We start from the raw sequence: 25,404 nt of genomic DNA on the forward strand, positions 1-25,404 counted from the left end.
CTCTTCCCGCGGCGCGGTTTGGAGCAGCGGCTCCAAGGCAACGGACGGAGCTCCCCCGCTCGCTCGGCGATGGCTCCGTCCAACGGCAGCGCGCCCCCCGCCCCGCGCTAGGCGATGGTTTGGTCCAGCGCGAGTGCCCCTGGATGGCAGGTTGGATGGTGGCGGGGGCTCTGGCCCGCGCCCCTGCGCCCCGCACCCCCTGCGCCCCTGCGCCCCGCGCCCCCTGCGCCCCTGCGCCCCTGCGCCCCGCGCGCCCCGGGTGGAGGCCACGGCCGGGAGGTGGAGGGTCTGGGGTGGCCCCGCCGTTGCAGAGGAGCCCAGTGCCGCCCAGCGGCCGGACACCAGGCCTGACCGCTCTCTGGTTTGGCCCAAGCACCTGAAGTTTGCATTAGTTGCCAACTTGAGAGATTGGAGCGTTGGCGTAAAATCAGGACTCCCACTTCTCTTTCCAAGGTGGCGGGTTGGGCTACCAACCAAGGGTGGTCGGTGTCACGTGAACCCTAAGAGGAGCCCCGGCTTGGGGGTGTGGTGAGGAGGGAGCCCTCCCTGCAGACAGCTCAGTTGTGTAAACTCCCGCCGGCTGTGGCACAGCCCAACGGTGTGGCCGCTCAGCGGCACCTGCCTGGGTTGTGGGCTTGATCCCCAGTGTGGGGCGTGCAGGAGGCAGCCAATCAATGGTCCTCTCTCATCATTGATGTTTCTGTCTCCCTCTCCCTTCCTCTCTGAAATCAGTCCTATCTAATAAAAGAGTAATAGGCAAATTGACTGTCATTCCAACACACAAGATGCTGCCCCCATGTGGACACTACATGGCTGCCACAAGATGGCCGGCAGGGGAGGGCAGTTGGGAGGGACCAGGCCTGCAGGGGAGGGCAGTTGGGAGGAACCAGGCCTGCAGGGGAGGACAGTGGCGGGGACCAGACCAGCAGGGGAGAGCAGTTAGGGGCGATGAGGCTGGCAGGGGAGGGCAGTTAGGGGTGACCGGGTCGGCAGGGGAGGGCAGTTGGGGGGGCCAGGCCTGCAGGGGAGGGCAGTTGGGGGCGATCAGGCCTGCAGGGGAGGGCAGTTAGGGGTGACCAGGCCTGCAGGGGAGGGCAGTTTGGGAGGACCCAGGCCTACAGGAGAGGGCAGTTGGGGGGGGGACCAGACCAGGGGAGAGCAGTTAGGGGCGATGAGGCTGGCAGGGGAGGGCAGTTAGGGGTGACCAGGCCTGCAGGGGAGGGCAGTTAGGGGTGACCAGGCCTGCAGGGGAGGGCAGTTTGGGAAAAACAGGCTGGCAGGGGAGCAGTTAGGCATCAATCAGGCTGGCAGGGGAGTGGTTAGGGGGTGATCAGGCTGGCAGGCAGAAGTGGTTAGGGGCAACCAGGAAGGCAGGCAGGCGAGCAGTTGGGAGCCAACAGTCCTGGATTGTGAGAGGGGTGTCCGACTGCCCGTTTAGGCCCAATCCTACTGGGATGGGGCCTAAATGGGCAGTTGGACATCCCTCAAGGGGTCCCAGATTGGAGAGGGTGCAGGCTGGGCTGAGGGATAACCCCCCTCCGTGCACGAATTTCGTGCACTGGGCCTCTAGTCTATGTATATAAAAGCCTAAATGACTGTTACAACAGAATGACTGGAACCACCAGTTGACCAGTTGCTATGGCAAGCACTGACCACCAGGGGGCAGATGCTCAACACAGGAGCTGCCCCCTGATAGTCATTGTGCTCCCCACCTCCCGCCGCAGGCCTCTAGTAAAAACATATTAAAAAAAAAAAAAAAAAAAAGGGACAGAGTGTACGCCCAGAGCTGGGCGGGGAGCTGACTTATCTAGACAGAAGTCCCCACCTCTGATCCCTGATTGGTCCATCCTCATGCATATGAGGACTCTAAATCCTCCAAGTTTGATTGGTCCGAAAGATACTGTCCTGATTGGGCAGAATGGAACCGCTCCGATTGGTAGGTGAAGATGCTGAAGGGAGGTGTTATGGCTGCACAGCTCTGATTGGGTGGGGAGAGCCTCAGTTCTATTGGTTGAATAGGATTCTGGGAACTCCTTTATAAGGGCCTCGCTCAGCTGGCAGGAAGACGGCAGACAGGCCCTAGCTGGTGTGGCTCAGTGGATAGAGCATTGGCCTGTGGACTGAAGGGTCGCAGGTTCGATTCCAGTCAAGGGCACATGCCTGAGTTGCGGGCTCGATCCCCAGTAGGGGTCGTGCAGGAAGCAGCTGATCAATGAGGCTCTCTCGTCATTGATGTTTCTGTCTGTCTCTCCCTCTCTCTTCCTCTCTGAAATCAATAAAAAAATATATATATATATACATTTTTTTTTTTTTAAAGAAGAGTGCAGGCAGGTTTCTCCACGAAGGACAGTAACTGCATGAGAGGCCCCTGTGCAGTGGCTGCTAGGCTTGGCTTTAAAAACACCTTTTTGCCCTAAGCGGGTTCGGCTCAGTGGACAGAGCGCAGGCCGCCTGTGGACTGAAGGGTCCTGGGTTGGCTTCCGGGGGCTCCATCCCCAGAGTGGGGCGTGCAGGAGGCAGCCGAGCAATGATTCTCTCTCATCATGGTTGTTTCTGTCTCTCTCTCTCCTTCTCCCTCTCTCTCTGAAATCCATAAAAGTCTATAAAAATATATTTTAAAATATACATATTAAAAAAATCTGAGCCCCGTCAGCCACCAGGAGCTCTTAGTAGGTTTCTTCTCTCTCGGGGTCCACAGGGCACAATATGCCCACCTGGTCCGGGGCTGAACGGAGCTTCCCCAGTGCCTCCTCCGGTCGCCACCCGTCTGCTCTTCTCACATCATGGTCCTGCGTGGCCTTGGGGCGCGGGGGCGGGGGTTCCCTCTCACCTGGCCACTCAGGGCTGGCACAAGAGTGAGGGGGGCGTGCCCCTGCCCTGGCAGAGCCTGGCACCTCTCAGCACCCTGCTGGCCACTGGCCGGCCTGGACCTGAGGCTTCAGTGCCACAGCGAGGCCTGGGAAGTTTCTTGGTGTTTTCCGGGGATGGTCACCCATCAGAGCCATTAAACCTGGCAAAAAGCGCCTCCCCTGGGAGAACTGGAAATTGCCAGTCACACCACGTCGCCTCTGTCCTGTGGTGTGCCCCGGTCTTTCCCTTCTCGGAGTTTGGGACTTGAGGAACAGACCGAGTCGCCGTAGTACCCCATGGCCGTTTTTGTGAGTGAAATTACACTTCCCTACCCCTTCCCCTTCCCCACCGAAGTATGGGGCTTCTTCCTTATCAGCTTGATTGATTCTCTGGGCCTCTCCCTGTGGATGGTTAATGCGGGCCTGCTACGGCGGGGAAGGAGGCCCTGGGCCAGCCATGGGCAAACTACGGCCCGCGGGCCGGATCCGGCCCGTTTGGCTGTTCTATCCGGCCCGAGGAGCAGAAAGAGCGGAGGGTTCTCTTGCTCTCCCCTCCGCTCCTTCACCAGCAGCAGTGTTAACATGGCAACGTCGGGAAACACGGCCGCAGCTCCTGCTTCTGAGTGGGCGGATTTATATCCCCATTCAGTAGAAGGAACAACCTCTCCATCTTCCAGAGGCTCCTTGGAATGCCCGCGGACGCGTCCCCCGACATAACCCTGGGAATGCGTAGACACGTTATCGGGGCGATGTAGGGAGACACGCCCCTGGAGAGCACAGGATCAGAGCCTTTCTGAGGTAAGATGAAGAGCTCTACTCAAACACAATTTTTTCCTGTTCCCACATTCTGTACGTCACAATGACTTGTTAATAAAACAACAGAGACTTTCAGCTTTTAGGGCTTGTATCCACTGCAGTTTTTTTTCCCACTTCGGACGCGCGCAGCAGGGAAAAAGACACACAGAGGACATGTCACACTAGCCATGCTGCGGCTGCATTGTTTTGCTGATACGGATGTGGTATCAGTAACACTACCGTGGCCACTAACCGCATTTACTGTTTACACATTTTGTTCTTTTCTATTTGTTTTAGTTTTAAATTATTTTATTATATTTAAGTTTAATTTGAAAGGCTTTTGTACCTTTCCTTTGTTAGGCAATTTTATTTTGCCTTTGCCATCTTCAATATAAGGTATGTTATTGTGCTATGATTCCTCCATTTTTTGAAGTTTCAAATTATAATAATTAGTGTTTACATTCTTCTTGTTAAAATGTTTGAAATGAATAAAACTATTGAAATAATAATAAAAAGAAAAGACCGTACCCTTTTATGTAATGATGTTTACTTTGAATTTATATTAGTTCACACAAACACTCCATCCATGCTTTTGTTCCGGCCCTCCGGTCCAGTTTAAGAACCCATCGTGGCCCTCGAGTCAAAAAGTTTGCCCACCCCTGGCCTGGGCAGTCGGCTCCGTTGGTTGGGCGTTGCCCCGTGCACCGAAACGTCACGGGTTCCATTCCCGTTCGGGGCATGTGCCCGGGTTTCAGGCTCCGTCCCTCGTAGGGGGCGTGCAGGAGGTGCTGCTCTCTCGGGCCCATGTTTCTCTACCTCTCTTCCTCTCTCTCTAAAATCAACAAAGGTATAGTTAAAACCAGAAGGGAAGGACAGCAAAAGACCAGAACCGGCCCAGAATGGTCTGATAAGGCAGGTGGTGAGATGGGATCGGTGACCGGGTCACTCGCTGGCCGGCTGGCCCCGAAGGGCCCACCTGGGCGGGAGGCACAGTCAGCTCTCAGCTCAGGTCCTGGGCAGGGTCTGTGGCTGAGTGCTGCTCGCGGGAGGAAGCCAGCTCACCCCTGGCTCATGTGAACAGGAAGTACGCCCTAAAGCATGCCATCCGCGTCGTTTCATCCGTGCTGGTCTTCGAGGACCTGTGGTGCGTGGACGCCGCCAACAGGGAGGCAGCCCGTCGGTAAAACCTTCACCACCAGCAAACTGGGAGAGCATGGCGGTACAGGATGGGGAAGGAGGACGAGGGCGGGGCATCGGGGGCAGCGCGGGGCCTGGCTGAGTCTCGCTGACACCCTAAGTGTGAAGGCCCCACCTCCTGGGGGAGCGGAAGGAAAGGCTGGAGCCAGGGCTGGCAGGTGGCGAGCTGAGCTCTGCAGGGGTTGGATCTCAGTGGAGGTGCATGCACTGGCCCCGGTCAGGGTTCAGTCTTTCCATCATGTCGTTTCCCATCTCAGCTCAGGCGGCCGAGACCCTTCGGTGCAGGGGCGGGTGCCCTACTGCGCCACACTGGCCACACTGTGCCACTCTGGCCACACCGGCCACACTGCGCCACACTGGCCACACCGGCCACACTGCGCCACACTGGCCACACAGGCCACACTGCACACACTGGTCACACTGGTCACACTGGCCACACTGGCCACACTGGCCACACTGGTCACACCGGTCACTCTGGCCACACCGGCCACACTGCGCCACACTGGCTACACTGGCCACACTGCGCCACACTGGCCACACCGGCCACACTGCGCCACACTGGCTACACTGGCCACACTGCGCCACACTGGCCACACTGCACACACTGGCCACACTGGCCACACTGGCCTCACTGGCCACACTGTGCCACACTGGCCTCACTGGTCACACTGGTCACACTGGTCACACTGTGCCACACTGGCCACACTGGCCACACTGGCCACACTGGCCACACTGGCCTCACTGTGCCACACTGGCCACACTGGCCACACTGGCTACACTGGCCACACTGGTCACACTGGTCACTCTGGCCACACCGGCCACACTGCGCCACACTGGCTACACTGGCCACACTGCGCCACACTGGCCACACTGCACACACTGGCCACACTGGCCACACTGGCCTCACTGGCCACACTGTGCCACACTGGCCTCACTGGCCACACTGTGCCACACTGGCCTCACTGGTCACACTGGCCACACTGGTCACACTGGCCAGGGCTCGCCTGGCTCTGGACGTGGCTGGCGTTTCCTCCAGGACAGACGGGTAGGTCCCCGCTCGCAGGCTCCCTCCCGGAAAGGCCCTCTGGCTCACACCCCTCCTCGCAGGGCTGCACTGAAAGGCTCTTTTCTTTGTTTCCTCACCGACTGCCTGTTTTCTCCTTCCCTGAGGCCCAGGGGGCGGGGCCTTTACTGTCTTGTTCACACCAAACAGCTGGGGCAATACTTGGCCCATGGGGGGGGGGCGATAACTACACACACACCTGTTTAGTGGGTTTGGACCCGTGTAGGGGCTCTTCCTCTGCTTCCTCTTCCTCCTCCTCTTCTTCCTCTTCTTCTTCTTCCTCCTCTTCCTCTTCCTCCTCCTCTTCCTCCTCTTCTTCCTCTTCCTCCTCCTCTTCTTCCTCTTCCTCCTCTTCCTCCTCTTCTTCTTCTTCCTCTTCCTCCTCTTCTTCCTCTGCTTCCTATTCCTCCTCTTCTTCCTCTTCTTCTTCCTCCTCTTCCTCCTCTTCTTCCTCCTCCTCTTCTTCTTCCTCCTCTTCTTCCTCTGCTTCCTCCTCCTCTTCCTCCTCTTCCTCTTCTTCCTCCTCTTCCTCTTCTTCCTCCTCTTCTTCTTCCTCTGCTTCTTCCTCTTCTTCCTCCTCTTCCTCTTCTTCTTCCTCTTCCTCCTCTTCTTCTTCTTCCTCCTCTTCTTCCTCCTCTTCCTCCTCCTCTTCTTCCTCCTCTTCCTCCTCCTCTTCTTCCTCTTCCTCCTCTTCTTCCTCCTCTTCTTCCTCCTCTTCCTCCTCCTCTTCTTCCTCTTCCTCCTCTTCTTCCTCCTCTTCCTCTTCCTCTTCCTCCTCTTCTTCCTCTTCCTCCTCTTCTTCCTCTTCCTCATCCTCTTCTTCCTCTGCTTCCTCCTCCTCTTCCTCCTCTTCTTCCTCTTCCTCTTCTTCTTCCTCCTCCTCTTCCTCTTCTTCCTCCTCCTCTTCCTCCTCTTCCTCTTCTTCCTCCTCCTCTTCCTCCTCTTCTTCCTCCTCTTCCTCCTCTTCTTCCTCCTCCTCTTCTTCTTCCTCCTCTTCTTCCTCTTCCTCCTCCTCTTCCTCCTCCTCTTCTTCCTCCTCTTCTTCCTCTGCTTCCTCCTCTTCCTCTTCTTCTTCCTCTTCCTTTTCTTCTTCCTCTTCTTCTTCCTCTGCTTCCTCCTCTTCCTCCTCTTCCTCCTCTGCTTCCTCCTCCTCCTCCTCCTTCTTCTTTTAAATATATTTTTATTGATTTCAGAGAGAAAGGGAGAGGAAGAGATATAGAAACATCAATGATGAGAATCATTGATCAGCTGCTTCCTGCACGCCCCACACTGGGGATCGAGCCCACAACCCGGGCCTGTGCCCTGACCTCCTGGTTCACAGGTCGATGCTCAGCCACTGAGCCCCGCCGGCCGGGCTAGGGGCCTTTCCTGAAGAAGTTTAAGGAAAGTATTCCGTTATTCCGTGACGGAGCATTCAGAGATGACAGCCCCTCTGCTTTTCCCTCTCCAGCACCCTGCACCGAGGACAGGCAGCCAGGACCGGAGGGCGGCATGGGCCCTGGGCTCTCCGCAGAGGGCAGCCCGCCCCCCGGGCGCAGCGACCCCGGTGCACGCAGCCTTCTGTAGGAGTTCCAGGCTGTCACCCGGTTGTCGCTTCTGAAGGAGGATGTTTTTCTCACTTGATTGACAGCCCTTTGGTCAGGAATTGTTCATTTGCGTGCAACATTTTCTATCACATCGAAGAATTCAAATTGCCACGGGAAAACACATGAGATAGGACTCTGACTTCTCCACGTGAACCGTGAGCAATTGCACTTGGGCATCTAGTTAATTCGTGGAGAAAAAAATGCTCCGAGTGGCCAAGGATATGGGTTCTGGGGCGCGGGGGGGTGTTGATTACTAAAAATGGCAACAACGCTAAGCCTGTTTCCTGGTGACTGGCCCCCTTGTTTACGGAGCGGCTGATCTCCGGCTGCTGAAAGTATTCCGTATTCCGTCCTTCCTGCCAAGCTCCCCCTGCCTCTCCACGGAATGGATTCCATCTGAAAGTCACAGGATTAATACCGACACCGCCAGCTCCAGGAAACGCTGTCTGCCTTCGTCCTATTTGGTCCATGTCCCCCGGAAAGGAAGAAAGCACCTCACACACACAGAGCAGCCGCGCTGCTTCCCCTCCAGCTCCCCGAGAGTCACCTCTGCCGCCTGGGGCGCGTCCTGCTGCCCCGATGGACTCGGGCCAGCCCTCCGCCCGCCCGGCCTTGGCACCAGCCCTTCCCTTGCGCTGCAAGCTCCTGGCAAAATGCTGAACCAAAGAAACGATGCAGAAGGGGCTGCAGCTGAGGGCCGCAGGACCAGGCAGTCCTGCAGACCGAGTGTGTGTGTGTGAGTGTGAGTGTGAGTGTGAGTGTGAGTGTGAGTGTGAGTGTGAGTGTGAGTGTATGTGGGGGCTTTCCCGCTGCAGGACCAGGCAGACCTGCAGACCGAGTGTGAGTGTGTGTGTGTGAGTGTGAGTGTGAGTGTGTGGGGGGGGTTTCCCGCTGCAGGACCAGGCAGACCTGCAGATCTAGTGTGCGTGTGCGTGTGAGTGTGAGTGTGTGTGTGAGTGTGTGTGTGTGTGTGTGTGAGTGTGTGTGTGAGTGAGTGGGGGGCTTTCCCGCTGCAGGACCAGGCAGACCTGCAGACCTAGTGTGTGTGTGTGTGTGTGTGTGTGTGAGTGTGTGTGTGTGTGTGTGTGTGTGTGAGTGTGTGTGTGTGGGGGGGTTTTCCCGCTGCAGGACCAGGCAGACCTGCAGATCTAGTGTGCGTGTGAGTGTGAGTGTGAGTGTGTGGGGGGCTTTCCCGCTGCAGGACCAGGCAGACCTGCAGATCTAGTGTGCGTGTGCGTGTGAGTGTGAGTGTGTGTGTGAGTGAGTGGGGGGCTTTCCCGCTGCAGGACCGGGCAGACCTGCAGACCGAGTGTGAGTGTGAGTGTGAGTGTGAGTGTGAGTGTGAGTGTGAGTGTGGGGGGGGGCTTTCCCGCTGCAGGACCAGGCAGACCTGCAGACCGAGTGTGAGTGTGAGTGTGAGTGTGAGTGTGAGTGTGTGTGTGAGTGTGGGGGGGGGTTTTCCCGCTGCAGGACCGGGCAGACCTGCAGACCGAGTGTGAGTGTGAGTGTGTGTGGGTGTGGGTGTGTGGGTGTGGGGGGGGCCTTTCCCGCTGCCCCCTGGGGTGCTGCTGTCCACAGCCGTGCTGTTGTCACTACCGGGGCTCAGGAAGCACTTGCCATGCCTCCCAGGGCCCGGTGCATGCCGGTCCTGCTCGGGGCCACATGGGGAGCGTGACACCTGCCCGCACTGAATACAGGCTGGCATGGCAGCCGCTCCCCGAGCCCAGATCCCCGGGGCTCTGTGGGTGTCCTGCCTGGCGGACAGCCACCTCCGGCTGGTCATTCGGGACAAGCTACGGCGTCACCTGGTCAGATATGCGCCTGGTCTGGTCTGAGAGGAGGAGGCGGCCTGCCTCAGGGGCCGTGGGCACGAGGGGCGCGAACTGGCCCTGGCAGCCCTGGCCGGTGTGGCTCCGCGGGTAGAGCATCAGCCTGCGGACCACAGGGTCCCGGGTTCGATTCCGGTCAAGGTCACGTAACCTCGGTGGCAGGCTCCTCCCCAGCCCGGGCCCTGGTCGGGGCTCGTGCAAGAGGCAACCCATCGATGTGTTTCTCTCACATCGGCGTTTCTCTCTGTTTCCCTCTCTCTTCCTCTCTCTCTAAAATCAATGGGAAAATATCCTCAGGTGAGGATTAAAAAGAAAAGAAAGAAAGAAACGGCCACGGCTGGGGGTCGTGCGGGTGCTTGGTCCAGGGCCAGAAGAGGGGGCAGCGAGGGCCTTTGATACGCTGGTGAGGACCCCAGAGCTCCTTTGCCACCCGTGCTTCGTGGTCGGGGACCAGGCCCCCTGTCCGGGCTGTCCCGACTGCCAAGACCAGGGTGGGGGGCCCAGGTGGCCGGTGGCAAGCACAGACCTGGCCTGAAACAGGGGCCTCCCGCCAGCAGAGACCCGCTTGCTATTCTGAAAGTTTCACCGAAGTCGCACTTGGAGGGCGGGGTTCTCCTTTCCCCCCAAATAATCGGAGAGGAGTGAGAAGGATAGGGGCTCTCCGAGGGTCCCCGGAGAAGGGGGTGGCGGAGACGCCTGCCAGTTAGACGGGGTTTTCCGGGAAAACGGCCTGTTATCCCGAGTCAGGAAACGCCAGCTGCCCCTCTCACGCCCGCCCTTCGCAAACGAATCAATGAAGCTGGCCTGGCCGGTGTGGCTCAGTGGTTGGGCGTCCGCCCCCGGCACCGGGAGGTCGCCAGTTCGATTCCCTGTCACGGCACATGCCCGGGTCTCCAGCTTGATCCCCAGTGGGGGGAGGTCCGGGGGGGGAGGGCAGCTATCGATGCTGATGTTTCTCTCTCATCAATGTTTCTATCTCCCTCTCCTTTCCTCTCTCTCAAATCAATAAAAAAAAAAGCCGGGAAAAGTCACTTGTGAGGCCGCACAGCCAGGTGGGAGCAGAGCCGGCAGGACGCGTGCCCCACCCTGTCCCCGGGGAGGTGCGGTGTGTTCCTTCCAGGAGTGGGCCTGCAGGGTCAGGGCGGGGCCAGGACGGGGGCTGCTTTCCGGGCTGTGCTGAGGCCCCGGGGTTGGTCCTCCCCGTCCTGGAGCGAGTCTGGTGGAGCTGATGCCGGTGGGACGAGGCAGGCTCAGAAGCAGCCCCCGGCTCGAACACCTTGGAGAAGGAACCAGGAGAACCCCATTCTCCGGATCCCAACGGAAGCCGGCCAGGAGCCACACGGTGCCCGAGAAGCCCGCACGCGCCCGGGAAGAGAGGGGCCTTTGGATTTCGGGGTCGCCAGCATCCCGGTGTTCCGGGAGCGAGGCTGCTGCTGCTGCAGGGGGCTCCTTATTTTAAAAATAGGTTTTTATGGATTTCAGGGAGGAAGGGAGAGGGGGAGAGAGAGAGAGAGAGACATCAAGGATGAGAGAGAATCACGGCTCGGCTGCCTCCCGCACGCCCCACCCTGGGGGTGGAGCCTGCAACCCGGGCGTGTGCCCTGACGGGGAATCAGACCGCGGCCTCCTGGTTCCTAGGTCGACGCTCCACCTCTGAGCCACGCCGGCCAGGCAGCAGGTGGCTTCTTGACCTCTCCCTCTGCTCGGGCTTGGAAGGGTGTTTGCCTCCAGGCCGGAGGGAGAGGAGTCGATTTGACGTCAGGTGTCCACCCTGGCCCTGCAGCTGGGTTCACAGCCCACTCCTTTCTGAGAAGGTCCCGGCCCTGGCCCAGTAGCTCCGTGGCTCAGAGCGTCACCCCGATACGCCAAGGTTGCGAGTGTGATCTCTGGTCAGGGCACATACAATAACCAACCAAAGAATGCATAAATGAACCAACCAACCTCTCTCTCTCTCTCTCTCTCTCTCTCTCTCTCTCTCTCTCGATTTTCTTAAAAAGTAAGTAAATGAAATAAATACTGAGAAGGTCCCGGTGCTGACAGCCTCCGAGAGACGCCGGGACCAGGGCAGAGACCCACCGTCCGGCACGGGGCCCAAAGCTCGGGACGGAAAAGCAGGAGGAAGTGACTGCGTGGGCCGGGCAGCCGAGGGGCCCATCACACCTCTGCGTTGGCTTTGGGGACTCTGAGCCCGTGTGTTCCTGCGTCTATTCATCGCCTCGTCACTGCGCCTAGTGTGTGCCGGAGGCGTGGACACAGGCGGCACCCCGACGAAGCAGGCAGACAGGGTGCCTGTCTTCGGGGGGGGGCGGGTGGATGACGGGGACACTCGGGGACACTCACAGCACTCGCTCGGAGCCTGGCCGGACTGCGTTTTGTTTGTTTTTCATGAATTAATTCCTCTACTCCCCCCGCAAAGCCAGGCAGATGGACACATGGTTACGAGGCCACGTGGCCACAGGCACACACTCGGATGTGCTGCCCGTGGGCACCTCGAGCCCAGGGCTTCTGGACCGGAAGGACCCAGGTCAGCAAGGGCGGGAGTACCCCCCTCCACGGAAGGCATGTCCCTGAGACCTGGCCGGCGTTCTTGGGGCCTGTTTCCGGCTCGGGGGGGGGGGGGGATGGAGAGAACTGGGACTAGCCCTCCTTCTGTTCCTGGGGCACTCAGGGTTGGGGTGCAAATGTCCAGCAGCACAGCCTGCCCGCACCCCCTCCACCCCCCCTGGGCTGGCTGGGACAGGCTGCCCAGGACCGCTGCCCGTTCTCCTGTCCCCACGAGCAGCTCGCTGTGTTGGCAGCTGATATCGAGTCCAGACATGAATAAAGGCCTGAAGTTGGGGATCAGCTTTTTTTTTTGGGGGGGGGGGGGAAACTGCTGCAGAATTTTCTGTTCAAAGGAACTGAAATAGGAAATGTGCCAGGCCTCGGCTTCCTCAGCGTCTTGGGGGGTGGGGAGGGTGGATGCCCCTGAGGCTGGGGCCCAGCCATCTGCACGGCTCCTGGAGGGTGTGGCCAGATGTGGACAGGTGTGATGGGGCCTGACCGCCTGGCAAAGAGGTCCCCCACCCAGGCTGTGGCCTGAGCAGGGCTGTGACCACAGAACCCTGGCCAGGGGAGCAGCGACACCCCACCTTTCCCCTCCCGTCTGCTCCTCTGGGGTGGGCAGAGCTGTCCCGGGGGCTACCGCTCTGGCACTGTGTTGACAGGTTTTTAAAAAATATATAATTTTATTGATTTCAGAGAGGAAGGGAGAGAGAGAAACATCAATGATGAGAGAGAACCACTCATTGGCTGCCTCCTCACGCCCCACCCTGGGGATCAAGTCCACAACGGGGCCTGTGCCCTGAGCGGGAATCCAACCCAGGAATCCAACCGTGACCTCCTGGTTCCTAGGTGGGCGCTCAACCCAGACTGTGTGGAGCGTTTTGGAAGGAGGTGCTGGTGGGGTCTCCCCCAGGAGAAGGCGACGCCGCCGTCACCCCCACCCCAAGCCCCGCGCCGCCCCAATCAGCGCCTCTGGCCCGTGAGCTCCACAAACTGGTCAACTCCGCCTCGGAGACAGGTCCTGCCGCCCGTCCGTCCGAAGGCCCCGAACCGGGCACGGGAGGCCGCCTCCCCCGGGACCCGGTTGGCCGCCACCAGCGCGGGGACTGCCGAGCCAGACCCCAGGCCGGATCCGCGGGAGCCGGGGCGGGGGGGGGGGGGGGGCGGTGCTCGCGGCTGCGGGGCGGGTCGGGGGGAGGAGGAGTCGGCGGACTCGGAGCGGGCGGGGCGCCAGGTGGGGCGGCTCCGCTTTGCGCTCCTCCGCCCTCGCGCCCGCCCCGCGCCGCGCGCCCTCCCGCCTCCGCCCGCCTGTGCGCCGCCGCGGCCGCCGGGGAAGCAACTTCGCGAGCGCCCGCGACCTGCCGGCCCCCGGCCCCGCGTCCCGGCGCCCCGAGGCCATGGACCAACTGGCCTGGCTGCTGCCCCCGCTCCTCCTGCTCTGCGCGCAGCAGCCCCGCGGCACCAGGTGAGCGCGCCGCAACCGAGCCGGGGCGGCCGGAGGGAGTCGGGGCGAACCGAGCTTCGCCCCGTGTCTGCCCTCCCGAATGCCCCCGCGCTCGCGCCCTGTCCTACCCTCACCCCCGTGTCCGCCCCCCAATCCGAGTTCGCCCAGTATTCCCTGCCCCCCGCCCCGTCTCCCAGTGCGGGTCCCCCTCTTCCCCAGGACTCCTGCCCGCAGGGTCCGCGCGCAGGGCGCTGTCCGCCGTCCGGGTGCTGAACTGGCGCTGCGGGGCGGGAGGCGGGCGGGAGCTGATCCCAGTTCTGCCCGGAGCCCCGGCACTTGGCGGGGTCCTTGCATGGCGGGTCCCCGGCTGGAGGGTGCCCTTCTAGGCGCGGGCTGCGCGCTCGGCAGGCGTAGCTGCGGGCAGGAGGGAAGGAGCGATCCGGGAACAGGAGGCGGCTGCTCCCTCTCCGTGTGAGCGGGGCTACCCCCCAGGTCCTGGTCCCGGAGCAGGTCTGGGCCGCCAGGAAGGCGGCCTCTGGGCTGTATGAGAGGGAGAGTGCGCCCGGCGCGGGGGTCCCCTTCCCGGGGCCATTTCAAAGGGCGCCCCCTGAGCTCTGGAGTGTGCAGGTGGGAGCTAGACAGGCACCCTTACAGTCAGGAGGGATTGAGCTCCCTCCCCCAGAGAAGAAAGGGGGCCCCCTCCCCAGCTGGGTGCCCTCCCTCTGCCCCCCCCCCCCCAGGACCAGCAGGGCCCCTGCTTGCTCTTCTCCTCCGTGGGGACTTGAATTGGGCACCAGCGGCCCAGCGGCCTGAGCCCTGGCCTGGCCACCTCCGGTGGGAGAGGAGGGCCTTTCGGTGAGAGGACTCTGCAGAGAAACCAGAGCAAAAACAGACCCCCCCCCCCGCCCGCCCCGTGGCCGGTCGCTCAGTGGTTAGAGCGTCGGCCCGAAGGCTGAAGGTTTGCGGGTTCAAGGGCACGTACCTCGGTTGCAGGCTCGATGCCCGGCCCTGGTCGGGGAGCCTGCGGGAGGCAGCCAATCGATGTGTCTCTCTCACATTGATGTTTCTCTCTCTGTCTCGCCCCCTCCCTTCCCCTCTTTGTAAAAAATCCATGGAAGAAATATCCTCAGGGGAGGATTAACAACAACAACAACAAAGAAAACATACAAAAAAACAGACGACCCCCCCCACACACACCTGTATCTGGGATGTCGCGGTCAGCCCACTGATGTCAAAGGATGGAGAGCTGAGCGGCTGACCGCCAGCCTGTGTTGCTGCAAGCTCTCAGGCAGCCTGTCCTGGGGGGGCGGGGGGGGGGCGGGGATTGGTCAGAGCTTCCTTGTAGGTGGCGTGGAGGCCTGGGTCTGGCAGTGCGGGGCCGCTGTGCCACGGTCCTGGGCAGGGCTGACGTGCGGTTGTTCTCATCCTGGGCGGCCTGTGGACCTTCCTGCTCCCGCCTCCCTCCTGCCCCGACCAGGGAGGGGCAGGTGGAGGTGGGCGTCGCCGCAGGTGCTGGACACCCCGATCAGCTGGCGACCCAGGCCCACGGCCATGGCCACGACCTCTGAAACCCAAGGCTCTCTGAGCCCTAACATCTTAGCCCAAGTGTGACCCCAAAACTCATCTGGCGGGAAAGCCTGTCTCGCTCGGACAAGGGGTTGGTTTGCCTTCGCCGTCCTATTTCAGGGCGTTTGTACATGTCCCGCTGGGAAGCTCTCCAGCCCCCCCCAGGCCTGCACGGGCACCCTCACCCTCTGCCTCGCTGGAGTCTGACACATTCTTTTTTTTTTTTTTAATATATTTTATTGATATTTTACAGAGAGGAAGGGAGAGGGATAGAGAGTTAGAAACATCGATGAGAGAGAAACATCGATCAGCTGCCTCCTGCACACCTCCTACTGGGGATGTGCCCGCAACCAAGGTACATGCCCTTGACTAGAATCGAACCCAGGACCTTTCAGTCCGCAGGCCGACACTCTATCCATTGAGCCAAACTGGTTTCGGCGAGTCTGACACATTCTGAACTCCGACCCCGCCCGGCCCCTGGGTGTGGGCAAGGATGTGCCTGTGTGTGCGGAAGGGCTGTCAGGCCGTGGCCCGGCCTATGGGTGCCTGTGCTTGGCGGGCCTTGGTGGCCACCTCCAGACGGCCTCCCTTCCACCAGCTTCCATGTCCCTCCCCCCCCCCCAGAGAGCAGAAGGACTGCACCCCTCACCCCTCGGGGTCCAGGTCCTCACCCCCGCTGCAGGGGGTACAGTGGGACTCACAGGGGGTGCCTGGGGCCTGTTCAGGCTGCCCGATCGTGCGTGGCCCAGGCCGGGGTGGGGGGAACAGCTCTGTGGGGTGAGAAGCATGTGCCTGCAGCGTTGGGGGCCGGTCAGAGCCGTGCCTCCCCTGAGTCCGACCATCCCTCCCGCGTGGGCACCGCACTCACCAGCTGCGCGCCGTGTGGGTGGCCTTCGCTGCTGCTGGCACCTCATCTCCCTGGAGAAGCCGCGCCCGCAGCTCCTGCCTCCGGCTCACCGTGCGCTCCTGGCGGCTCCGCTTTGCCTTGGTAACTGTGGTGCCAGCGCGGCGGGTGTTGCTCTAAAAACAGAGCCGCCAGGGATCCGTGGGCTGTGTGTGTGCGATGGGGGGGTCCTGAGGGAGGAGAACCCCGGCTTCACTTCGTACACCCACCTTCCCCTTCTGTCCCCAGGGGCACGGACGGTGATGGGGCGGGAGGGGGCGAGGTCTGCTGGCACCCAGGGCATGGGCAGGGGGGCGTGGGCGGCTGCCACCACTTCATGGTGGCCACTCCGCCCAGGGGGTTGAGCCAGGTCCATGCCCCTGCACTTCTGCTCATCTCCCCCGACGGAACCCTACCCCGAGGCCCCCGTGGGGTGCTGGGCCGTCACGGGCCAGCAGCTCTCTCCCAAGATGCTATAAGTCACCACAGTCACCTCCACGCTGAGCTCCCCTCGTGGCGCCCACCCCCTTCCTGCCCCCCAGAACCCGGACTGGCATGTAGCATGCCCTCCTGGCGTCTGGACCGCCACACCCCTACACAGCCGGTGGACAGCAGCGCCTTCCTGGGTGGGAAGTGACATCAGGGAGAGCCTGTCCCCTGACTCCCCGAGGTCGCAGAGGCTGAGCCATCATCTCCTGGCGTCCGGCCGCTTCTGGGCCAGCTTCACGGTGGGGCTGCCCCTGGGGCTGCCCGGGGCCTGGCCCTCACGCCCCGAGTGGGCGTGGGATGGGGTGGAAGGAGGGTGTCACCTGGCCCACAGCCCGAGGCCCTGGAAGGACGGCGTCTCCTGACGACCTGGTTCCGGGCTGTGCTGCCGCTGGGTGGCAGCTGGGCTGGTCCAAAAATAACGCCTGTTCCCGATCCCTTCACAGCGACCTTCAGCGTGGTCTCCATCGCCCTTCAAATCGTGCTTCCCGGGGGCGGGACGTCTTTAATTCCTTTTGATCCTTTGCTACAAAGCACCTGTCCCCCCCGCCCCCCCCCCCCCATAATGGGCCGGGCCGTCACCAAGGTGGGCCCATCCAGGGGACAGGTTGAGGGTCTGCAAGTGTCATCAGCTAAGAAGCTCCCGGTTCAAGGTCAACCTTCTTCAAAAGGCCACGAGTGAAACAGACAAGAGGCCTCCCGAACCCAGGTGGCCCCCAGGGTGCTGGCCCTCCCAGCCCCCCCCTCCCGTCAGAGCACAGGGGGCGGGGCCTGGCAGCTGCACCTGAGGCCGAGGCTGGGCTGTACACTCCAGCCCCACCCGCTGCTGCTCCAGGAACACCAGGCCCCTGGTGGCCCCGGGCTGGGCCAGGTCCCCTTCTGTCTCAGTGGGTCCCCGTCCACGCACGCCTCCCCCGGGGAAAGGGGAGGGGAGGGGATAGAGGCTCCGAGAAAGCATTGATCTGGGGGAGCAAGGAGGCCGGGGCTGCAGCGGCCACGTGAGGCGGCCGGGCAAGGGGCTGGGCACGGCGGCCGCACACGGGGCCTCAGCTTGGCTGCAGGGACGGGCCCTGGGGAGCCAGAGCCGGGTGCCCGGCCGCCGATGACAAGGCGACGGTCCCTGAGGGAGCAGGATGAGGGGGCGCCGGGCTGAGGCCCCCACTGTGGGGAGAGGAGGCGTGGCCAGCAGGGTGGTGGGAACCCAGAAGGGGCGGCGGCTTCAGGAGGAGCAGCCTGGGCACCTGGGCAGGCGGCCACGCTGCCTTCAGCGGCGGGTCCGTCTCCGGGCACAGGGAGCCTCGGTCTCAGGGTTCCGGGTCCAGATCTTGGTCCCTCATGTCTCCCCCACAGGCACAGGACAGGCTTGGGGCCCAAGGTGACCTTGTCGGAATAGAAGTGATTCAGACACTAACAGGAGAGTTATTCATAAATATATATATATTCAGCCCTGACCCGTGTTGCTCAGTGGGTAGAGCAGGGGTGGGCAAACTTTTTGACTCGAGGGCCACAATGGGTTCTTAAACTGGACCGGAGGGCCGAAACAAAAGCATGGATGGAGTGTTTGTGTGAACTAATATAAATTCAAAGTAAAGGAGTGAAGGGGAGAGCAAGAGAACCGGATAGAACAGCTGGATCCAGCCCGCGGGCCGTAGTTTGCCCACGGCTGGGGTAGAGCGTCGGCCTGGGGACTGAAGGGTCCCAGGTTCGATTTCGGTCAAGGGCATGTACCTTGGTTGCGGGCACATCCCCAGTAGGGGGTGTGCAGGAGGCAGCTGATCGATGTTTCTCTCTCATCGGTGTTTCTAGCTCTCTATCCCTCTCCCTTCCTCTCCGTAACAAATAAATAAAATATATTAAATATATATATATATATATATATATATATATATACATTCATAAATATAAATATATATAGACTTCAGAGAGGAAGGGAGAGGGACAAAGAGAGGGAAACATCAGTGATGAGAGACAAAGGAGCCTTGGATTGGCTGCCGCCTGCACGCCCCCTCCTGGGGATGGAGCCTGAAACCCGGGCATGTGCACGGACCGGGAATCGAACCGTGACCTCCTGCTTCATAAGTCAAAGCTCCACCGCTGAGCCACGCGGGCCGGGGGGGAGTCCTTCTTGGATGCCCCACGTCATTCCCGGCTCTGCCTCCCCCACTGTGGGCCTCCCGGTGGCTGGATGTGGCTGTGAGTGTGCTGGGGCTGCTGGAACAAGCGACCACAGACTAGGGGGCCTGGTCCTCTCCCAGTTCTGGGGGCCAAGTCCGCAGTTCAGGTGCGGGCAGGCTGCTCCCTTCTGAGGCCGCGGGGAGCGTCCACTCGGAGCCCCTCCCCGCTCCCGGGGCCTCGGGCCTGGGCTGCGCTGGGCCTGGGGGTCAGGGGGCCTCCCCCGCGTGTCTGTTCTCCTCAGACGAGGATGCCAGTCCTGGGTACAGGGCCCACCCCAAGCCAGTGTGGCCTCATCTTAGCCAATTACCGCAGGAAGACCCCATTCCCAAATAAGTCCCACTCTGAGGTCTGGGTGGCAGGAGTTTTGGGGCCACTGCTCGCCCCAGGGCAGGTGAGCGGAAGGAGGGTGGGGCGGGGGAGCCGCTGGGGAGCTCCGTGCTTCCGGCGGTCGGCGTGTGTGGGACTCAAGGTGCCCGCCGGGCATGTGGCACCCACAGGGGCCTGCCAGGGTGTCCGTGGCATTACCCTGCAACCAGGAGACTGGCCCCCAGCTTCTCCGGGGTCGGGCTCAGCTCCAGAAGCACATGGCAAGTTGGGGGCTGTGGGGCCAGAGGTCAGGAGGTGGCTGCAGCCTCCCCCCGGGCTCTGGGCCTGGCCTGAGGCAGGTTTGGGACCTCGGCTGCCCCTCCCTTTCCCTGGCCCTCAGCCTCCTGGTCCTGCGTCCTTTCTCTGAGGCCCTCCTGCAGGGTGCTTCCTGCTTTGGGGGCCGAGAGGCGCGACGGGCCCTTGCCGGGGTCCCCTGAGGCCTGTCAGATGGGAGGCCCTCATGTGGGGGCTCTGGGGCTGGCTGTCCTGGGCCGTTGGTGGAGGGCGCCGGGGGGCTCTTCCCGGGGTGGGGCTCCACCTGACCCTGGCGGCCTCTGTCCAGGCCAAGCTGGAGGGGCAGATACGGAGCAGAGGACAAATGGCACAGCCCCGGGCTCGGCACCTCCCTGGGCCCCATCTCCGGCAGGATTCCCAGCCTGGCGGGCTCTCAGGGTGGTGCTCCCTGTCCACTGGCCCAGCTCAGGTCGGGGCCCATCCCTGGTGCGCCGCCTGCGACCTCGGGCCTTGCGTTTCTAGGGCGATGAATGACATTGGGGACTACGTGGGCTCCAACCTGGAGATCTCCTGGCTGCCCAACCTGGACCACCTGATGGAGGGCTACGCCCGGAACTTCCGCCCCTGTATCGGAGGTGGGCAGGCGCGGGCGGGCAGGCGGGCGGGCGGGGCCGGTGACCCCTGGCCCTGGGCTGGCTCCCCTGAGGGGGGCATCGCACCTTGAGCGCCGGCCCCCCAGAGACACAGCTGGGAAGGTGGATCCCCTAGGCCAGTGGTTGGCAAACTGCGGCTCACGAGCCACATGCGGCTCTTTGGCCCCTTGAGTCTGGCTCTTCCACAAAATACCACGGCCTGGGTGAGTCTATTTTGAAGAAGTGGCGTTAGAAGAAGTTTAAGTTTAAAAAATGTGGCTCTCCAAAGAAATTTCAATCGTCGTCCTGTGGATATTTGGCTCTGCGGACGAATGAGTTTGCCGACCACTGGCTTAGGCCTCGCTGCAGACTTGTACTGACATGGCTCCCTCCTACAGCCTGGCTGGTCACAGTCTCGCCTGCCTGGGCTTTCCTAAGTACATGCATGTGCATGTGTGTGCATGCGCACGTGTGCATGTGTGTGTGCACGGGTGTGTGTGTGTGAGAGTGTGCATGTGTGTGCGTGCGTGTGTGTGTGCAGGGTCTGGCCTCAGCCTGCTCCCTCCCCGCAGGCCCCCCGGTGAACGTGGCGCTTGCCATCGAGGTGGCCAGCATCGACCACATCTCCGAGGCAAACATGGTAGGTGTGCCAGCCTCTGCCCGCCTGTGCCCTGGACTGGAGTGGGTGCCCCGGGACTGGACTGAGCGCCCCGGGACTGGACTGGGCACCCCGGGACCGGACTGGGCGCCCCGGGACCGGACTGGGCGCCCCAGGACGGCAGCTGACGGCAGGCCCTTCCGCCCCAGGAGTACACCATGACCGTGTTCCTGCACCAGAGCTGGCGGGACGGCCGGCTGTCCTACAACCACACCAACGAGACGCTGGGCCTGGACAGCCGCTTCGTGGACAGGCTGTGGCTCCCCGACACCTTCATCGTCAACGCCAAGTCCGCCTGGTTCCACGACGTGACCGTGGAGAACAAGCTCATCCGGCTGCAGCCCGACGGGGTGATCCTGTACAGCATCCGGTGAGGCCGCCGCCGCCGGGACCCCGGGCTCACTGTGGGGCGGGGGGGGCCGGGCGCTATTTACACCCTCCGGCCAACAGCCACTGCTTAGCAAACGTTGACGGCAGAGGTTGCCAGCGGCAGCCGACAAATTGAGCTTCTGGCCAACACGGCCGCTACCTTTTTTAAAAAAAAATGGGACAGAATTCACATGGCAGAAGATGAACCCTTTTAACATGAGCAGTTCAGCCCTAGCTGGTTTGGCTCAGTGGCTAGAGCGTCGGCCTGTGGACCGAAGGGTCCCGGGTTCGATTCCGGTCAAGGGCAGGTACCTCGGTTGCAGGCTCCTCCCCGGCCCAGGCCCTGGTCAGGGCTCACGCAGGAGGCAACCGATCGATGTGTCTCTCCCACATCGATGTTTCTCTCCGTGTTTCCCTCTCTCTCCCGCGCTCCCTAAAATCAATGGGGAAATACCCTCGGGTGAGGATGAACCACAAATAAACAATTCAGTGACACAGCAGTCACGATACTGTGCAATCATCACCTCTGTCTAGCTCCAGACATGTCATCCCCCCAAAGGAGACCCCGCACCTATGACGTCGTGGCTCCCCCCCGCCCCCTGCACCCAGGAAGTCACCAGCCTCTGTCTCGGGATCTGCCCCTTCTGCACACACTTTGTACAGACGTGTCCCACACCGTGACACCGTGTCGCCTGCGTCGCTGGGCATGGCGTCTCTGAGGCGCATCCGTGTCGGAACACGGGTCACGGGTTCATTCCTCTTCGGGCTGATGCTCCACCCAGGGTCCCCCAGCGTCTGCGTCCACTCGTCCATCCACGGATGCCGGGCGGTGTCCACCTTCGGGCGACTGTGAGCGGCACTGCTACGAACATGCGTGTGCGTGTCGTTGAACACGTGTTTTCTGACACATGCCTTTTAAACGTGGAATTAATGGCCAACGTTTTAAAAACCAGGAGGTTTGCACAGGAATCTAAATTCTCTTGGGAAACCAGGACGCTTGGCCGCTGGGCCACCGACAGCATTTTTTTTTTTTAAGTTGGAGAGCCACTGGATTAGAGTTTTAATTTAATTTAATTTTTAAAAATATATTTTATTGATTTTTTAAAATATTTTATTGATATTTCACAGAGAGGAAGGGAGAGGGATAGAGAGCCAGAAACATCGATGAGAGAGAAACATCGATCAGCTGCCTCCTGCACACCTCCCACTGGGGATGTGCCCGCAACCAAGGTACATGCCCTTGACCGGAATCGAACCCGGGACCCTTCAGTCCACAGGCTGACGCTCTAGCCCAGGGGTGGGCAAACTTTTTGACTCGAGGGCCACCATGGGTTCTTAAACTGGACCGGAGGGCCGGAACAAAAGCATGGATGGAGTGTTTGTGTGAACTAATATAAATTCAAAGTAAAGGAGTGGAGGGGAGAGCAAGAGAACCCTCCGCTCTTACGGCTCCGCGGGCCGGATAGAACAGCCGAACGGGCCGGATCCGGCCCGCGGGCCGTAGTTTGCCCACGGCTGCTCTAGCCACTGAGCCAAACCAGTTACGGCCACGGACAGCATTTTGAAGGATGAAGAAAATCAATGAAATCCAGTCCTTCATTCTTTTTTTAAAAAAATGTATTTTTTATTGATTTCAGAGTGGAAGGGAGAGGGAGAGAGAGATGGAAACGTCAATGATGAGAGAATTATTGATCGGTTGCCTCCAGCACACCCCCCACTGGGGATCGAGCCCACAACCCAGGCCTGTGCCCTGACCGGGAATCGAACTGGGGCCCCTTTTATCCGCAGGCCGACGCTCTGCCCACCGAGCCACACCGGCCAGGGCCCGTCCTTCATTCTTGAAGGGAGACCCACCAATAAAGAGACTCATTCTCTGTCCACCCAGGAGCCACCCAAGCCCACGGGCGAGGCCGGGGCTCCTGGGAGGGGCCCCTCAGGCGGGCACAGGGCCTCTCTGCCCGTTGGGTCAGGGAGCTGCGGGCCTCCAGGGCCTGCCTCCCCCTGGGACCCCCCCCTGCTGGGTTGTCCGCACAGAATCACGTCCACGGTGGCCTGCGACATGGACCTGGCCAAGTACCCCATGGACGAGCAGGAGTGCACGCTGCACCTGGAGAGCTGTGAGTGCCGGCCGGCGGCTCCCGGCAGCGCCTGCGTCTCGGGGACCTTGCTGTGGGCGGGCAGGGGGCTCGGCTGGCTGGGCCCTCCCTGTGCAGCTGGCCCGGCCCGGGGGCAGGGAGCGACGGGGACGGGGCCTCCAGGGAGCCTGAAGCCCGGGCAGGAGCAGAAGTGGGTGTCGGTGCCCTGCCCCGCACAGTCGTGCCCCGAGCCCAGGAGGCGTGTACCTGCATGGCTGGGCCGCCTGGGGATGGGGACCTGCGCTGGCACCAGCTCCTCGGGCCCCGCCCACCGCCGAGGCCTCCCTGGTCCTGGCGCCCCCTGTTTCGGGCTCCCCTGGGTGGGGAGGGTCTCCAGCTGCGGGCAGGGAGCTGGGGCTGGGGCTGGGGCTGGGCCCCGCTGCCCACGTGGGCTCTCCTGCAGACGGCTACTCGGCCGAAGACATTGTCTACTACTGGTCGGAGAACCAGGAGCAGATCCACGGGCTGGACAAGCTGCAGCTGGCCCAGTTCACCATCACCAGCTACCGCTTCACCACGGAGCTGATGAACTTCAAGTCGGGTAACGTGGCCCCCGGCCTCTTCCTGGGAGCCCGGCTCCCGGTTTTCCCGGGCATTCGGCTGAGGCCCTCCTCGCCAGCTCCGGGGACCCGGGGGTCAGCGGTAGACCGCTGGCGGGCACCGGCTGTGCCCCAGTGTGGGCCTGGGTCAGCTTTTCTCCGTCTTATTCCTCGGTCCTTTGTCACTTCCCGGGGGTAGCAGCACCTTGAGTTTGGGGGCCACCGGAGGGGTGCAAGGTGCTCCCTGAGCCCCAGGACTGCAGGGGCACAGGGCCAAGCCTTGGGGGCTGCCTTGTGTCCTGGCCCCTCCTGCCCACTCATCGGGGTCTGTGAACCCAGCCCTGTTCTTTCCTTGAGCTCAGCCGTGCAGGGAGGGGCCAGGAGGGGAGGGCCGGCCCCTCAGCTAGGAGGTCCCTCTGGGCCGTGCTGAACGGTGGGGAAATCTTCCCCTGCTCCTCCCTCTGGGGGGCCAGGCTGTGGGGGTCGGGGGCGAAGGCAGGGGGCTAGGGTCCCCCTTCTTTTGAGGCTCACAGGGGCCCGAGGGCCGTGGTAGGGGCAGGGGGAGGGGCAGGATGGTGCTGGGTCTTGACGGCTCCACCCCGCCCCGCAGCCGGCCAGTTCCCTCGGCTTAGCCTGTATTTCCACCTACGGAGGAACCGGGGCGTCTACATCATCCAGTCCTACATGCCTTCCGTCCTGCTGGTCGCCATGTCCTGGGTCTCCTTCTGGATCAGCCAGGCGGCCGTGCCTGCCAGGGTGTCTCTAGGTACCGGCCCAGCCGCCCCTCCCAGGACCGGGACCCCGTCAGCCATGAACCCAGGCCTTGCCCCGGCCCCCTGAGCCAGCCGCCCCCCCGGGGCAGTGGGATCACCACCCCCGCCTCCCACAGGCATCACCACGGTGCTGACCATGACCACCCTGATGGTCAGCGCCCGCTCCTCCCTCCCGCGGGCGTCGGCCATCAAGGCGCTGGACGTGTACTTCTGGATCTGCTACGTGTTCGTCTTCGCCGCGCTGGTGGAATACGCCTTCGCCCACTTCAACGCCGACTACCGGAAGAAGCAGAAGGCCAAGGTCAAGGTCACGGAGCGGAGGGCAGAGGTGAGGGCCAAGGTCAAGGTCACGGAGCAGAGGGCAGAGGTGAGGCCGGGCTGTGCTGGTTCCCTGGAGCTCAGGACCAAGGACAGCTCCCACCCCAACCCCCTGCCGCCTGCTCCCGCCGGCTCCCCGTCACAGAGCTGCTGGCCAGGGTGGGGACCCGCGTGGCCACCTCGGTCACATCAGGCCGGGCCGCCGGCTCAGCTGCCTCCCGCTCTCCCGGCAGGTGGACGTGAAGCACGCCATCGTGCTGTTCTCTCTCTCGGCGGCCGGCGTCTCCCAGGAGCTGGCCGTGTCCCGGCGCCCGGGCCGCCTTCCCGGGAACCTCCTGGGCTCCTACCGGTCCGTGGAGGTGGAGGTGGGGGCGGCCGAGAAGCAGGGAGGCCTCCGCTCCCTTTTCAAGCCCATCGACGCGGACACCATCGACATCTACGCCCGCGCCGTGTTCCCCGCAGCCTTCGCGGCCGTCAACATCATCTACTGGGCGGCGTACGCCCTGTGAGGCCGGCCTCCTGCTGCACAGCCTCTGGGGCACGGGGACCCTCGCTTGGCTTGGATCTGCGCGTTTCAAAGTGGAGGCCACAACAGGCCACGGACACAGGAGGGACACCCCGGCCCCCAAGCCCCTGGCCCGGCTCACCGCCCGGAACACCACCCTGGGGCCCTCCCGCACGCCCCGCCTGCAGACGCCCAGCCCAGCTCCTCGTCCCCAACGGCAGGGCCGCCTGACCCGAGGCTGAGCCAGGCGGCGCCGGGCCCGTGGGGGCCACGCACTGGACTCGGGAAATGACCCTGACTCCCAGGCTGTCGGGGGGATTGAACCGGGAGTGGAGGCAGCTGGGCGTGGGGGGGAGGTGGTGCTCGTTGCCGGGCGAGAGGGCGGAGCGGGCGCCGTGAGCCTCTGGTCCAGCATGAAATAAAACAAAGCCTTCGGCCTGTGGCCGTCTCTCCCTGCA

General features: G+C 62.1%; 1 protein-coding gene across 1 annotated transcript; it reads left to right on the forward strand.

Annotated features, from left to right (window-relative positions):
- Positions 1-13,150: 13,150 nt before the first annotated feature.
- Positions 13,151-25,404, forward strand: GABRD (gamma-aminobutyric acid type A receptor subunit delta). The gene is made up of 9 exons (XM_080655115.1): positions 13,151-13,328; positions 19,540-19,652; positions 20,222-20,289; positions 20,457-20,677; positions 22,711-22,793; positions 23,215-23,352; positions 23,961-24,116; positions 24,240-24,451; positions 24,675-25,404. Exons 1-9 carry the CDS (start codon positions 13,261-13,263, stop codon positions 24,948-24,950), a joined length of 1,335 nt encoding a protein of 444 aa, XP_080511241.1. The 5' UTR covers positions 13,151-13,260; the 3' UTR covers positions 24,951-25,404.

The sequence above is a fragment of the Plecotus auritus genome (assembly GCF_963455305.1).
Source record: "Plecotus auritus genome assembly, chromosome: 2".
NCBI classification, from domain to species: Eukaryota; Metazoa; Chordata; class Mammalia; order Chiroptera; family Vespertilionidae; genus Plecotus; species Plecotus auritus.

What these genes read in the sequence shown, in the direction of transcription:
- GABRD (XM_080655115.1), top strand. Translation starts at nt 13,261, where the DNA reads ATGGACCAACTGGCCTGGCTGCTGCCCCCGCTCCTCCTGCTCTGCGCG. An exon ending in ACATCTCCGAGGCAAACATG is followed by an intron (nt 20,290 to 20,456) that starts GTAGGTGTGCCA and finishes CTTCCGCCCCAG; the next exon opens with GAGTACACCATGACCGTGTT. An exon ending in GCTGATGAACTTCAAGTCGG is followed by an intron (nt 23,353 to 23,960) that starts GTAACGTGGCCC and finishes CCCGCCCCGCAG; the next exon opens with CCGGCCAGTTCCCTCGGCTT.